The sequence below is a fragment of the Epinephelus moara genome, chromosome 1, assembly GCF_006386435.1.
Source record: "Epinephelus moara isolate mb chromosome 1, YSFRI_EMoa_1.0, whole genome shotgun sequence".
Taxonomy (NCBI): Eukaryota; Metazoa; Chordata; class Actinopteri; order Perciformes; family Serranidae; genus Epinephelus; species Epinephelus moara.
In genome coordinates this window covers 4157849-4171366 of record NC_065506.1, presented here as the reverse complement: position 1 = coordinate 4171366, position 13518 = coordinate 4157849, and the positions used below count along the sequence as shown (strand labels likewise).

General features: G+C 42.0%; 2 protein-coding genes across 8 annotated transcripts in view; both read right to left on the bottom strand.

Annotated features, from left to right (window-relative positions):
- Positions 1-880, bottom strand: part of si:ch211-220f16.2 (golgin subfamily B member 1) — a 54624-nt gene extending 53744 nt beyond the window's left edge. For all 7 annotated transcript variants that reach the window (XM_050041000.1, XM_050041029.1, XM_050041047.1 and 4 more), the window contains exon 1: positions 740-880. The gene's annotated coding sequence lies outside the window, so the exon portion shown is untranslated. The remainder of the gene's footprint in view (positions 1-739) is intronic.
- Positions 881-2374: 1494 nt separating this feature from the next.
- LOC126388485 (guanylyl cyclase-activating protein 2-like) lies at positions 2375-12835 on the bottom strand. Its single transcript, XM_050041587.1, has 4 exons — positions 12264-12835; positions 11906-12055; positions 4119-4218; positions 2375-3935 (listed from the first exon to the last, which is right to left on the bottom strand). The coding sequence occupies exons 1-4, from the start codon at positions 12522-12524 to the stop codon at positions 3814-3816; spliced, it is 633 nt and encodes a 210-aa protein (XP_049897544.1). The 5' UTR covers positions 12525-12835; the 3' UTR covers positions 2375-3813.
- Positions 12836-13518: the final 683 nt, after the last annotated feature.

Sequence of the window (13518 nt, the reverse complement as noted above, 5' to 3'; positions counted from 1 at the left end):
ACATAGACGGCTACAGTGTCCTCGATGCCACTGTGACTAGCTGGTATCTTTCTTGAATTTCATTATCAAGCTTTATGTAATTCATTTACACAAACACAAAATTAACGAAAAGTCACTTATTTGTAAGGCGCAATAGGCAAAAAGCGCAGGTGCACAATCTGATGAAGAACCGCTCCCTAATTGTGATTGTGTTAAGACTCTGAGGAATACATTTAAATGGACAGATTAACGTGTAAGAAAGAGCACAGACGCTAAGGCTATGGAAACAGACAATCTACTCCGTCTCTCCTGAAGTCCATCATTTCGCCGAATATAATCGTAGTTTTCAAGAAACCTAAAGCGCAGAAAGCACAAGAGTATTACTGACTGAGATGGGGGAAATTCCCATTGTAAACATAGCCTAATATTGCTAAAAGTCACGCGTCACTAAAAGTTATGCGTGAGAAACCGAGGGTTTAACATTTGCTTAGCTTGCACCTCCAAACGCTATATCAGTGACTGAACCGTACCACTGTTTATTTAAACCACAAAGGCGTCACTTGTACCACAAGAAGGCCTTGCGGGTTGGGATGGGCGTCGTAAGTTCGGCCAGGTATTTCAACAAATACCAGTTACAGCCATCCAGCTAGCTAACTTTATCTTGCTAAATGCTAACGCAGCTAGCATTGAACTGCATCTTGATTCGCCACTTGATTAAATAGCATGGTCTAGCAACTCACACCCGATTAACATTACTTACCGGATTCACAACTTCATGTAGAATCCAGCTGCGGCCTCACAACGTCGACAAAATCCCGTTAAATTACATTTTATTCCATCTGATGACGAAACTGCAAATGGGACAGAGATATGCATTGGTCACGTTTGTCAACAGTCAACTGGGAAGAATCAACGCATGCGCATTTCTGTCATGGTGACAGATGCCTGAGGAAACCCAGCTATACATTTGTATACTATTACACGGGCGATAACAACAACAAAAAATGTGCATACAGCTCATGGATATAGCTGAACCTGTTAGAGATATGCAGAGGTGACGTTCTTTACCAGCTAATCATATGTCTTTTCTGAGGCCTGTGTTTTCAATCAAAGAGGAAACAAATACCAAGATAAAATTCACTTACCATTTCCGTTTTCGTTTAAACATTTAAACAGCCTTGTACGAATCACTTTGCGGTAACGTTACTTAAAAACTGAGGGGGAAAAAGACGGTTTAAATTAACTTAAAACTCAGGCAAAATCAGGAAAGGCTCTCCGTTAAAAGTATGTCTTTTAATAATGTTATATTTTAGTTTTTAAATTTGGCCCATGGCATCAATTCCCAGTTGTCCCATCAATGCCCAACAACTGCATTTGAGTCGAGCCCCTGCTCCTCCCTCTACAACTTCCCTTGTGGCAGCCGCACACAAATCGAGCACCCGAAGAGCAGCATCACTTCTCCCTCATCTGCCCTCACGGACAACCAGGTAACGAGTTTTGCCCTAAGCCTCAGCATTGTTTGTCACTGTTGTGAAATTTAACCACTTTTAAAACATTTCACTACAGACAGTCTAACTTCCGCAATAACCTGCCAATAAGCTAGCCTGGTATAAAATCCCACTACCTCCAACTCTCTGTCAAATTCGGGTTCACCAACTGCCCAGTGTGAGCAGAGACAAATGCCTAATTTCTTTCCCACTTCCACACATATTTTTCAGCTAAAACTCAATTTGAAATAAAGTTTATGTCTCCCATGTTGCGTCTCTGATAATTTATTTAAACAAAAATGACATGCAGTTTGGGGCTGTGCTGCCTTAAGAGCGCAGAGAAGGAGAGGAGTGCCGAGCTGCATGCGTCTGTTCTTTGGGATTCTTTTAGAATATTCAAAGCTTATTTAGAAGGTAATTATAAGAATTAGCGTCTGACTATTTAAAGGAAGAAAAGAAGGTAGTGGAGAATAAGGAGAGGAGAGGAGGAGAACGCACTGACAGACAGACATTTTCTTTGCTCATTACTGTGCACAAGGAACTTGGGCCTCAATGGGCATGCCAAAAAAATGTGGAAGGGATTCCCTTTTTTTCCACTTGAGCACCTGCTGTGAAGATATCTGTGAAGCTATCACATAGGCAACTGTTAGGTAAAGAGGTTTAAAGGCTAAGACTAAATCCATACAGGAAAGCCCCCAAAAGGTCTCCATAAGCTTGGTGACTACAGAGCTGTGTTGACACTAACTCACAGAGCATGCTTGTGTATGATTTAGTATTATGAGAAATACCAGAGCCAAACTAATGTCGAGATAAGCCCAATAAAACACCACAACATTCTTTGGGCAACAAAATAGGTCCTAGAGCAGGCTTTATAAAGTCAAAAATACTAAAACATACAGACTCACTGGTATGGTCTTGTGTTTATTTTGAACTTTACAGGGGTGTTGAGGACCAAATTTACAATATAACCACAGCTGACAAAAAGGAAAAAATAGAAAGAAAACCTGAATCTACCAACTGATGGAAGACATAAAAGGTTATTGTCAACAACAACAAATTAATTTCCCTTACTTTCCATATTCACTCTGATCTAACTCACACACTCCTGTTAATCATCCTCTCCTTCATTTATGGTCCCTATTACTGCATTTATTGTGCTTATCTTTCACATTCAGATGACCTGTCAAAACAATAGATTGGATAAAAGACATACCATAGTATACGTTTTAAACCAGGCACACACAGAATTACAGCAAAGACAATAGCAAAATTACTGTAAATGCATGGACTGAATTGTCTGTATTGACTTCATATCAACATGCTAAACTATCACTGTCATTGGGCTCACCTTATGGCCCACCCTAAGGAGATTTTGAATAACAATTGGTCTTTAGTATTCAAAAACAGAACATTTTGAACTCATGTTTGGAGACATACACATTGAAAAAAATGTTGACTTAAAGTATATGAAACAAAACCCCCAAAATATTTTCAATACTTTTCAAATGTTGAAGATTTGGCCAAATGATATTGATCAAAGGATTGTGATCATTTGGTCCAGAGTCACTGAAGATAGGACAAACCATCACACTGTTGCTTTTGTAAAATGTTGACATTTTTTTGATGTTGCAATGGCCATGAAACTGTATAAAAATGGTACAATGACCATTGGGTGTTTCCTTTTTGAAAAAACATCTTCATCCTCTTGATCTTCATCGTAAGAGGATTAGCCTGCTAGTGTATGTGATCTATTAAGCTTTAAAGGAGCAGTGTGTAGGATTTAGGGGGATAAATCGGAGAAATGGAATATAATATTCATACTTCTGTTTTCATTAGTGTATAATCACCTGAAACTTAGCATTATTGTGCTAAGCTTGAGCCCTTTATATCCTCCTAGGGAGCGGGTCCTCTTTCATCCACCATTTTGCACCACCGTGTTTCTACAGAAGCCCAGAACAGACAAAGGAAACACTGGCCTATTGCCTTTTAAGTTACCTGAAGTCCATCATAACTTGGAAATGGAGGGATGAGAGGCTTCTCTTCACAAACAGAGACCACAGAGAAATTGATTTAATGAAAGATCCTGGCTGCATCCCCAAGCTGTTGTCCCACATCCAAAAAACAATCACTGATCTTATCCTGAATCTTGGACCCCCAGAACAAAACAAACAAACCTACAAACAAACATGATGATGCCCCCAAAAATCCCCAAACAGGTATGGACAATGTATCAACATTTTTTTTATGCTTCTGCGTGTAAACAACAGCAACAACACTGCAGGCAGATTATTAATGTCCCTTAGTGTCCAATCATTTATCATAAAAACACACACTGTACATTATAAAGTCAGGGTTTCTTCTCCTGCTGGTCAATGAACCAATCACAAGGCCCAATGTCCAGTCTGAGCTGATCCATCACCCATGGGTCCTTTTCAGCCCCTTCAATAAATTCTTCCAAAGAAATCTGACCTAGACAATTCACAAGAGAAACAGATTGACACAATCAGAATCTTTATTTGAAAGTGAATCTATGTTTATCAAAGCACAATTATAACAGCAAAAGAGTAGAAGAAAAAGATCACCAGAAAGAAGGATTTGTGTTGAAATTATATTTATGTGAGCACATTGTATTATAATCAACTTGGAACTTACTGTCTTTATTCTTGTCCACCAGATCAAATATTCTGTCACAAATATCTTCAATATTCCCTGTGATGTTCGGATCCTTGTGCCTCTTTATCTTGTTGATGATCTGAGCAGATCGAAAAAAGAAAAAAAATCACTTCAGATGTTGTAGAGAACAAATATCATTCCAACAGAATTACGTCCCTTGTTAATCCACTTGTTTGTATTTGTATTGTGTATTTTTTAAAATCAAGTTTTAAACTTAATGGGCTCTAGTTTCGTAGACCGGGCGCAGCGGAGGCGCAGCGCACCTGCGCTTCGCCAACTGGGTGTGGCCAGGCAGCGCACCTGCGCTTCGCCAACTGGGTGTGGCCAGGCGGATTTTGCAAGTTTGGCATACCGTGCGCCCTGGCACAGCTACTCCTCTATCCCACCTCCGTCCCTCCTACCGGCGCAAGTCGGAAACCATCTCAGCGCACCTCGGCCTGCCAAACTACCAAACTGAGCGCGCCTCAGGTTGCGCTGCTCGAAACTAGCTCTGCGCGGGGTTCACCACCCTGCGCCACCTGCGCTGCGCCGGGAAACTAGAGCCCAATGTCTTATTCAATCTATATGGTGTTAAAGGGACAGTGGGGTTGTATGGGGTATTTATCCATAGTTGGTAAATTACATACAGTAGATGTCAGTCAGTATGCCCGCAGTTTGGAGAAGCAGGCTCGAGTCCATCAAGAAAGCTAAGCAATGCACTGCTTAGGATAGGGGTCCGCCAGAAAAATGTATTTTAGCCATCTAAAAAAGTCCCCTAAAAAGTATCAGTTTAAGTGTATGCCATATTGAGAATATTACTTACCCATAATGTCAGACAGCCCACTCTAATGGGGAAGCTGTTAACAGTTTCAGTTCCCCATCTATGCTCTCTTCAGAGCCACCAGACTCCATTGACAAAAGCAGTAGTTTTAGCTTGTTGATCACGGAGCTGCTGGTCAGTCAGTTAGTTTGTGTTATTGTGTGAGTTTGGTGTTCACCAAAGTTACACAATAACACAAACAAAAAAACTGATTGAGGTAGCAGTATGCCAGCAGCTCCGTTCAGCAGTATTAAATCATTGTCTTTGTCAATGGAGTCTGGTTTTGTTGAGAAGCAATATAATGGCTTTGTTTTTCTGTTGGAAATCACTGTCTGGTATTAAGGTAAAGCTGTAACAGGTGTGACTGAACCCAAATTCAGCACTCTGAGACAGGCAGTTGGTAATGACCTTTTTTTATACACAAGGTAATAGGAACACGCTGCAGCTTGGCAGGAATAGGGGCTTGAGATTGCTGCAGTGACACAGGAACAGGAACTTGACAGTGCTGAAGCTTAGCACAGACAGGAACTTGAGAGTGCTGCAGCTCGGCAGGAACAGGGCCTTTAGAGCGCTGCAGCTCAGAACCGGCGGGTGTTGGACGGGTCGCCGACTGGACTCTGGGTGCGAGTGTCGGACGGGTCGCCAACTGGACTCTGGGTGCGAGTGTCAGATGGGTCGCCAACTGGACTCTGGGTGCAAGTGTCGGGCGGGTCGCCGACTGGACTCTGGGTGCGAGTGTCGGGCGGGTCGCCGACTGGACTCTGGGTGCAAGTGTCGGGCGGGTCGCCTACTGGACTCTGGGGGCAGGAACTCTCGGTGCAGGAGTCAGCCGCACCGCCAACTGGGCTCTCCGTACAGGAGTCAGCGAAGCTGCTGAGTGGCCTCTGGGTCCAGGAGTCGGCCGGACCGCCGAGTGGGCTCGAGGAGCAGGTGTCGGCCTGACCGCCGAGTAGGCTCAAGGAGCAGGTGTCGGCCGGACCGCTGAGTGGGCTCAAGGAGCAGGTGTCAGCCAGCCTGCCAAAGCAGAAACAGGATTTGCGTCTGCCGGGACCCCCGACACCGGAACAGGAGTGACGTCTGCCAGGATCCCCGACACCGGAACAGGAGTGGCGTCAGCCAGGACAACAGATTGAGGGACTGGCTGGATGCTGGGTAACAAGGACTGAGGCTTGGCCTGGTTGCTGGCAGGACAGGCTCGGGATTTCTTCCCACGTCTGGTTATCTGGTTGAGGCTCCGAGGACCTCCCAGGGACAGGCAGGTTTCTAAAAACGGGCTGACAGCTGGGGTCCGCTCAGGATGTGGAGGCTGCAGGCTAACAACCCCAAGCCTAACTGACTTAAGTGCAGGCTAAGAATTAGAAGTGCTCACAAAGTCCTCAATTCAACTCGGTAGCGTATTCCTTAGCCAAGGCCTCAAGGAAACCTCCTGGTGTGCTGATGACAAGGCTGCCTCTCTGTCATCATACACATGGCATATCTCCAATCATTTTTTAAACACATAAGTTTAAATGTCATTTCAAGAAGATCTCCAACCGAGTCCATGAATGGTTGGATCCTTCTGTGGTGGCTCCACAGTGAGGGAGAGTGCGCTGGGTTCATTTCTGGCCAGATTGTTCTGTAACGGGTGTGACTGAACCCAAATGCAGCACTCTGAGGCAGGCAGACAGTTGGTAATGACCTTTATTATACACAAGGTAATAGGAACACGAGCAGATGGTTAATTCTTCGGGCTCAGAGCCCATACACAGTCTCTGGGTTCAGGGTCCAGGGAATGAGCTGACAGGTAGGTAAAAGAAGGACACACACACACAAGGCAGTGTTTGGAGTCTCACAGCAGGCAACTGACAGCAGGTTGGAACACACACTTTAAAATGTCTCAGCAGGAAAACACCACACAGCTACAGGCAGATGGAAACCAGAGACACTGAGGCAGAACTTGTGGTCAGGGACAAAAGGCTGGGGTTTACCAGGAAACAGACGACATAGACAGGTCTGGAACGAGCAGAGTCGGTACCAGGGAACCAAGCCGAGAGTGAGTGCTGGAATGTCTTGCATGAGGTTGAAGAACAATCTGGCAGTGAGGGAAAGGCAGCAGCTGCTTTTATGCAGGGAGTGCTGATGAGGAGCAGCTGTGTGCACAGGTGAGTGGAGTTGTCTTGATTAGGGGGCGTGGCTGGCTAGCAGGGTGCATTTACCAGGAGCAGGGGCCTGTATCACGAAGCGAGATCAACCTTTCCTGGGTTACCCAGACCTATCCTGGGTTGACTAACCCTAACAATGGCAATCAGGATAATCGGTATCACGACGCTGGATGTCAACTCGGTAACTCAACCCAGGGTTGCTTTATCAAGAGCCGTGAACGTGCACGCAGTGGACCAATCACAATCATGAGAGAAGCGCAGCGTCACTGAGCGTCACCAAGCGTCCTCACAGAGCGCCGTATGTGAAGGAAAAAAAGTATTTCTCGTGAGGATCAGAGATTAATTCTACTAAAATATGAGGAGGAGAAAAGCAACATTACAGAAAAGGCCAACACCGTGGCAGCTGCAGGAGGAGGAAGCATGCGTGGCAACGCATTCCCCTGTCAAAACATCAATGAAATCACATAATAGAGAAGGGAAAAAAAACGGGTAAGGAAAGAAGAAATAGAGGAGGAGAGAGGGAAAAATCAAGACAAAACAAGGTAGCAAATAAAATTATGTGTAGGTTAAATTACTCATCACTGGTTGAAGTAGCTACAGTACCTATACCTGTACATCTGACACTGATCACACCCTTGAATCCCATGAAATCAATGCTGTGTAGATGAATTGCGTGTATTACAATTATCGTCTAACATCATTGCGTCTGATAAATTGGTCTTCTTTGTCATAACGTTATATATGCTACAATAAAGCTTAAAGCTGACGCCACAATTAAATCATATCAACACCAAATTGATAGTCTGAATAAAATCATCCTGATATTGAGCTGTGTTAGAAATTAACAGCTGCGCAAAAATATACCTAGTCTCCCTCTTTAAAAAACAAAAAGGAAAATCCCTCAAACACCATGAAGTGTAGACATGATAGGCTACTTTCCACATTTCCAGCAGCAAAGCTGTCAATTAGGCCCATTATCTTTAACAGGGATCATTTCCTCCAACAAAACAAAATGTTGGCACTAATTAATGGTGCTATTAAGTGTCCGCAAATGATCAGTTTCTTTCTTATGAAGGGGTGGGATGAAATTTCGACTTCTTTCCACTCCTTTTTGAACAATCTTTTCATTGTCTGTTGTTGTTGCTTTCTTTTCTTTTTTAATGTTCAAAATAAACTTTCAAATCAAAATCAATCAAATTAATTAAACTTCCCGTCATGACTGGGCTGCATTTCTGTCAGCGGAGTCATTTTTTTCCAACAGCTGATTGGCCAGTGGGTGGTGCTTTTTATAGGATCAGATTCAACCCTGAACTTAACCTGCTCTGGAGCAGGATAGCCGTTCAGAGTAAGTTACCATGGTGATCTACCCCAATAAGAATTGAACCGGCTTCGTGTGACCGAAAACCCAGGGTTAACCCTGAAGTTACCTCGCTAAGACATTAATCCTGCTTCATGATACAGGCCCCAGGTGAGAAAGAGAAGCAGACTGTGACAAAAGCACTGAAAATACTCTCAATATAGCGTACACTTAAACTGATATAGAACTTTTTAGGTGGGATGTTTTTTAGATGGCTAAAATACATTTTGTTGCTGCCCCCATCCACAGCAGTAGATTGCCTCATACAACCCCATTTCAAACAAACAAACAAACAAACAAAAACAACTATCCCTTTAAAGGTCCGGAAAACTTTTTTTTGTTTGTTTATTTTTGTTTTTGTCAACTAGCTTCTTATTGTGAGCAGTAGTGCTTTACTTGGATACAGATTTTTATTTTATTTTATTTTATTCTATTTTATTTTTGCCAAAGTTTAAATAATTTTGGTTATATACCATGAGAGTTTTCCATATGTGCATTTTTGTCTATGCTCTTCTTATTGTTTTGAAGTGGGCGGGATTCAGTTAGAAAAAAGGGATGGCGCACACCTCCATGCACCAGTCAGCATTTAGTAATATTTATAGTGGTGGTTTGAGGGGTTGTTTGCTTATGTTGCCAGACTACAGTCAATAAAACCACACCCACACAGCGCAGATGAAGCAGATAAGCTGAGATATGTAAATGTTGAACTCTTAATAAATAATATCTAAGGATGTTTTCTTTATAACTGAAACTTTGATTTGATTGTTGTTTATCTGAATTTATCTATATTACGTTTACTTTGGGTTTTAAACCAAGTTTTCAGGGTGTTAAGAACTAGTTAGATTTATTTACAGCTACTGCTAAGAGAATGTTAAAGGGGAACTACGCCCACTCAAAATTCATATACGTTATTCCTTTGGCCTAAAGGCCAAAACACACCAGCGGCAAATGCTGCACGTCCAAAAATACGCTCCTATTATTTACAGTACAACCCCACACCTGGAGCAGCAAGACATGCTTCCACACTCCGCAGCACTTTATGCCACTGTCCTATTTCCAGCCTCACCGTTCCCAGAATTAAATGCATTTTCCCCCCGCTCATTCTTTGCTTGCACATACCAGCTCCTGTAGCAGCTCTTTTTCTCTGTTGCTATGGCAGCTCGACTCCTCTCTGCATCATGAATGCATAATGAGAACTCTGTAACCGTTGCTGTGTCTCGTGTTTGACAAAGAATGGATAAGGAGAGACTCGTTGTTGAGGTTGAGAAATATCTCGAAATATCTTGAGAAATATCTCGAGGTTGATGACCCACAATGCCACCATTATAAAGACAATGGCAAAAAAGATATTGCCTGGCGAGTCATGGCGTTTCAGATGAGAAATCAACTTTAATTAAGTGCTCTCCACGCTTGATTTTAAGCTAATGCAGAGGTGGAAGAGGTACAGATCTGTAAGTAAAAGTAGTAATAATTTTGTGTGGTCGTCTGATAACAAGCTGCAGTGCGACGTGTCCAGTGTGTGCTAGGAGCCACACTTGATGCGAGACACATGGTGGCGCCAGTGTGTAAATATTAGCAAAAAAACAAAACAAAAACACTTTCCAAATCCAAAAGCTAGGGAACTAAAACTCGAATTTGTGATGTCATAGGGGAGAAAGTCTGGAGCTGCTCCATAGACAGTAAATGGGGAGGCTGTGGCTCATAGAGTGGGTGATCCACCAGGGGTTTGATCCCCTGCTCCTCCAGTCCGCATGTTCAGTGTCCTTGGGCAGGATACTGAACCCCAAATGGCTGTCACATCAGTATGTGAGAGCGTGTGAATGGTTACTGAGTAGCAGGTGGCACCCTGTATGGCAGCCTCAGCCACCAGTGTGTGATTGTGTGTGTGAATGGGTGAATGTGAGAAGTATAAAAGCACTTTGAGTGGTCAAGAAGACTAGAAACGTGCTGTACAAGTGCAGTCCATTTACCATACAGTCCATTTAAATGGTGAAAGATGTTCTAGATGATATTGAGAGCACCTGAGTGTATGGGGACATTTCTGTTTTGGACCTGAGAACTGAGATCCACAAAATCAGTCTTCCATTCATTATACCTTTTTACATAGAACTTGTGCTATAGAGCTGCAACACAGTCCCTTCTTTGAGCAGCCTTTGCACTTTTACACAGAACCAAAAGGCCACAGCATCACACAGCTCCAGTGTGTGATAAGCAGCACTTTATGAACAATAACAATGGCGTGACATGGCAACAACAATCATTTCTCTGCTATATGGCTGCTGATCTCGCCCTCCACTCGGAGGGTAATGAGCTCCCAGACCTCATTGTTTTCCAAATTTGAGGACATTTTCAGCTGATGTTCTTTTGTAAGTTAGCCACTAACTGCTCAAGCTGCTTTGTGAATCTTCTGCAGTATGTTGCATGCATAACAGGTCATGCATAACATGTCGTCAAAACATCCTGCTGACTGCCCTGCCTGCCCTGTTTTTATACGGAGGTTGTTTACTACTTCTGCTCCCTGGCTCAGAGGCGAGACAACTCTGCCCTCCCATTCTGCAATATTAGCCTTTCTACAGAACTGCCAGGTGGAATAATATTTCCACCTTGAATAGGCAGTGTTAAAGGTGCTCTTGTCTATGGAGCAGCTCCAGATTTTATACCTTATAGTTTGAGACTGACTTCTCTGGTTTCTGGCTTTGAAAGAGAGTAGCTCATGTTCACATATATTTATTAAACTTTGCTTGGCCATGGAAATAACATATTGGTATACTGATTTTGGATGGTGTTTTTCCTTTAAACTTGTGACTTTGGCAATTGTTACTTACTTGTTGTTGGGAACAGCAGTCCTCCCTCTGATTTGATTGACACTTTATCTATTTCCATGTGGAAAGACAATTAACTTAGAAAGCTACTGGTTACCGATTATACTACTCTTTGAGTACTAACTTACTTTTGTAAAATTCTGATATTCACCTTTTGGAATAGAATAACAAGTGAGAGGAATCTCTGTAAAGTCATAAGATTTCTGAATATCAAAGCAAAATAATCCAACTCTAATTGTTATTCAAACCCTGGTTGTAGCTTTGAAAATAATTCTTATTATAACAGTCTATTGTTGCATTACAACAGTGTTTATAACACTTATCTCAATACACTTATGATATTGTGGTGACTCAGCAAAATATTTTTAGACTGAGACTGATGACATGCCATTTGAATTGAGCAAGATTGTATTCAAAGCTCTTCAAGTACAGCAGAGTGATATACATTGTACACACACGTTAGAGAGTATTTGTAGCTACATATTCTAGTTTTAAATTTTTTAACAATATCTCATCTGTCTAAAAACAGTGTCCCGTTGGTGCATATAGTATTCTTCAAATTTGTGACCAATTGATCTGACAAAATATTCTGAAGTAAGTGATGCAAACACAATTTTTAATCATAAATAAAATTAGTGAATACTTACTCTGACAATGTGTCTCACTTCCTGTCTGTCCAGGCAGCCATTTCCATCTCTGTCATAAACTTTAAAAGACCATTTCAATTTGTCCACCAGTTTTCCACGAAGAACAAGATGCAGTGCTGCCACATACTCCAGGAAGTCTATTTTACCATCCTAAGAGGCAAACAGGATGATGGATAGGTCAGTCAGTCATACTGCCTTCCAGCAAAGACTAATGCAGTATTAAGGCAAACACTGACAAATACTTAAGTTCGTCATCAGCGTTGTTTTATCTAACAATATATTCCCTAAAATAATGTTCACTTATTTCTAGATTCAAATCTATTCTATATCTCTCACACACAAGACATTGTTACATTACCTTATTTGTATCAAAAGATCTAAACAAATTTTCCATATATGCAGATTCTTCTTCTGTGGAGTTGCTGTCGATCCCAAAGATTCTCTTGAATTCATGCAAGTGCAGATTTCCACTTGGACATTCACTTGCAAATTTACGGTAAAGTTCCTGGATGTGTTGAAGAGTCACTTCCTTATCATCTGCTCCACTTTGTGCTTGACCCATGGTTTTAATTACAAAGAAGCCAAAAAAAGTTGCTAAAATTATTTTTTTTAAAAACATAGAGAGACGTTGTCAAGCACATTCATCACTGTGCACCAGCCGTGGATCCCTGGCCTGTGCCCCCAGCAGAGGACCCGCTGTAGGCTATTTCAAGTTAACCTGCTGGACAAATCCTATTGACTCTCAGTGATCTTCTCCAAATCCCTCTGGAGAATGTTTTTCCTTAATATTCGTACTTCCTAAAATCTGACAAAGCTGCTCCATATTACTCTGAGGAAAATAACTGATTCAGTCACTACTGAGCCCTAACAAATTTGATTGTAAACAACATCCCCTTTGGCTCTTTGACAGCAGACGGAAAGAGTGGATTGCCCTCTGAGGACAAAAAGCCTCCGCGGAGCTCTCAGGGAGATTAAAAGATGTATGACGTCAAAGCCTGAGTGTGGTCTTTGTAAAACAGTTTATCCACTGAGGTCTGTCTAAGCACTGTTCGCCCAGCCTGCCCTGACTGATACATGTAGAATAAATAATGAAACTGTACTGGTGCTGTTATCAAAAACACACCAAAGCCCCACTGTGCACGTGTTTTGAGGACATAACAATAAATCTGAATGATATCATAATAACTGAAGAGTTTGGGTTTTAAATCTGCATTTTGTGTTTCTCAAATTGTCTAAGTTGTAACAGAAAACACTGATAACATTAAAACAACTGAAGAAAGTGATTTAAGTTTGATTTGTGACTGAAAAAAGAAGCCGGCTCCCAAAAAAAATAAAATAAATTTGAATTATCACCTTGTGATTGTATGCCACCATGCACCAGTCAAGTTTCTCTTACAGTTTACATCCGTGTCTGTGAAAACATGGATGCTTCACATACATCTTCCCCCTAGCAGCACAGAAGATCTATACAATCATCACAGATTCAAGATGGACACCCAAGATTGGCGTCACCAATTCAGTGTCTGACCAAATGTCTCCTCTTATGTTCCTCAGATATGAGTCAGAAAGGGTTTTTACAGAAAATTATGATGTCACAGTGAAGTTGACCTTTG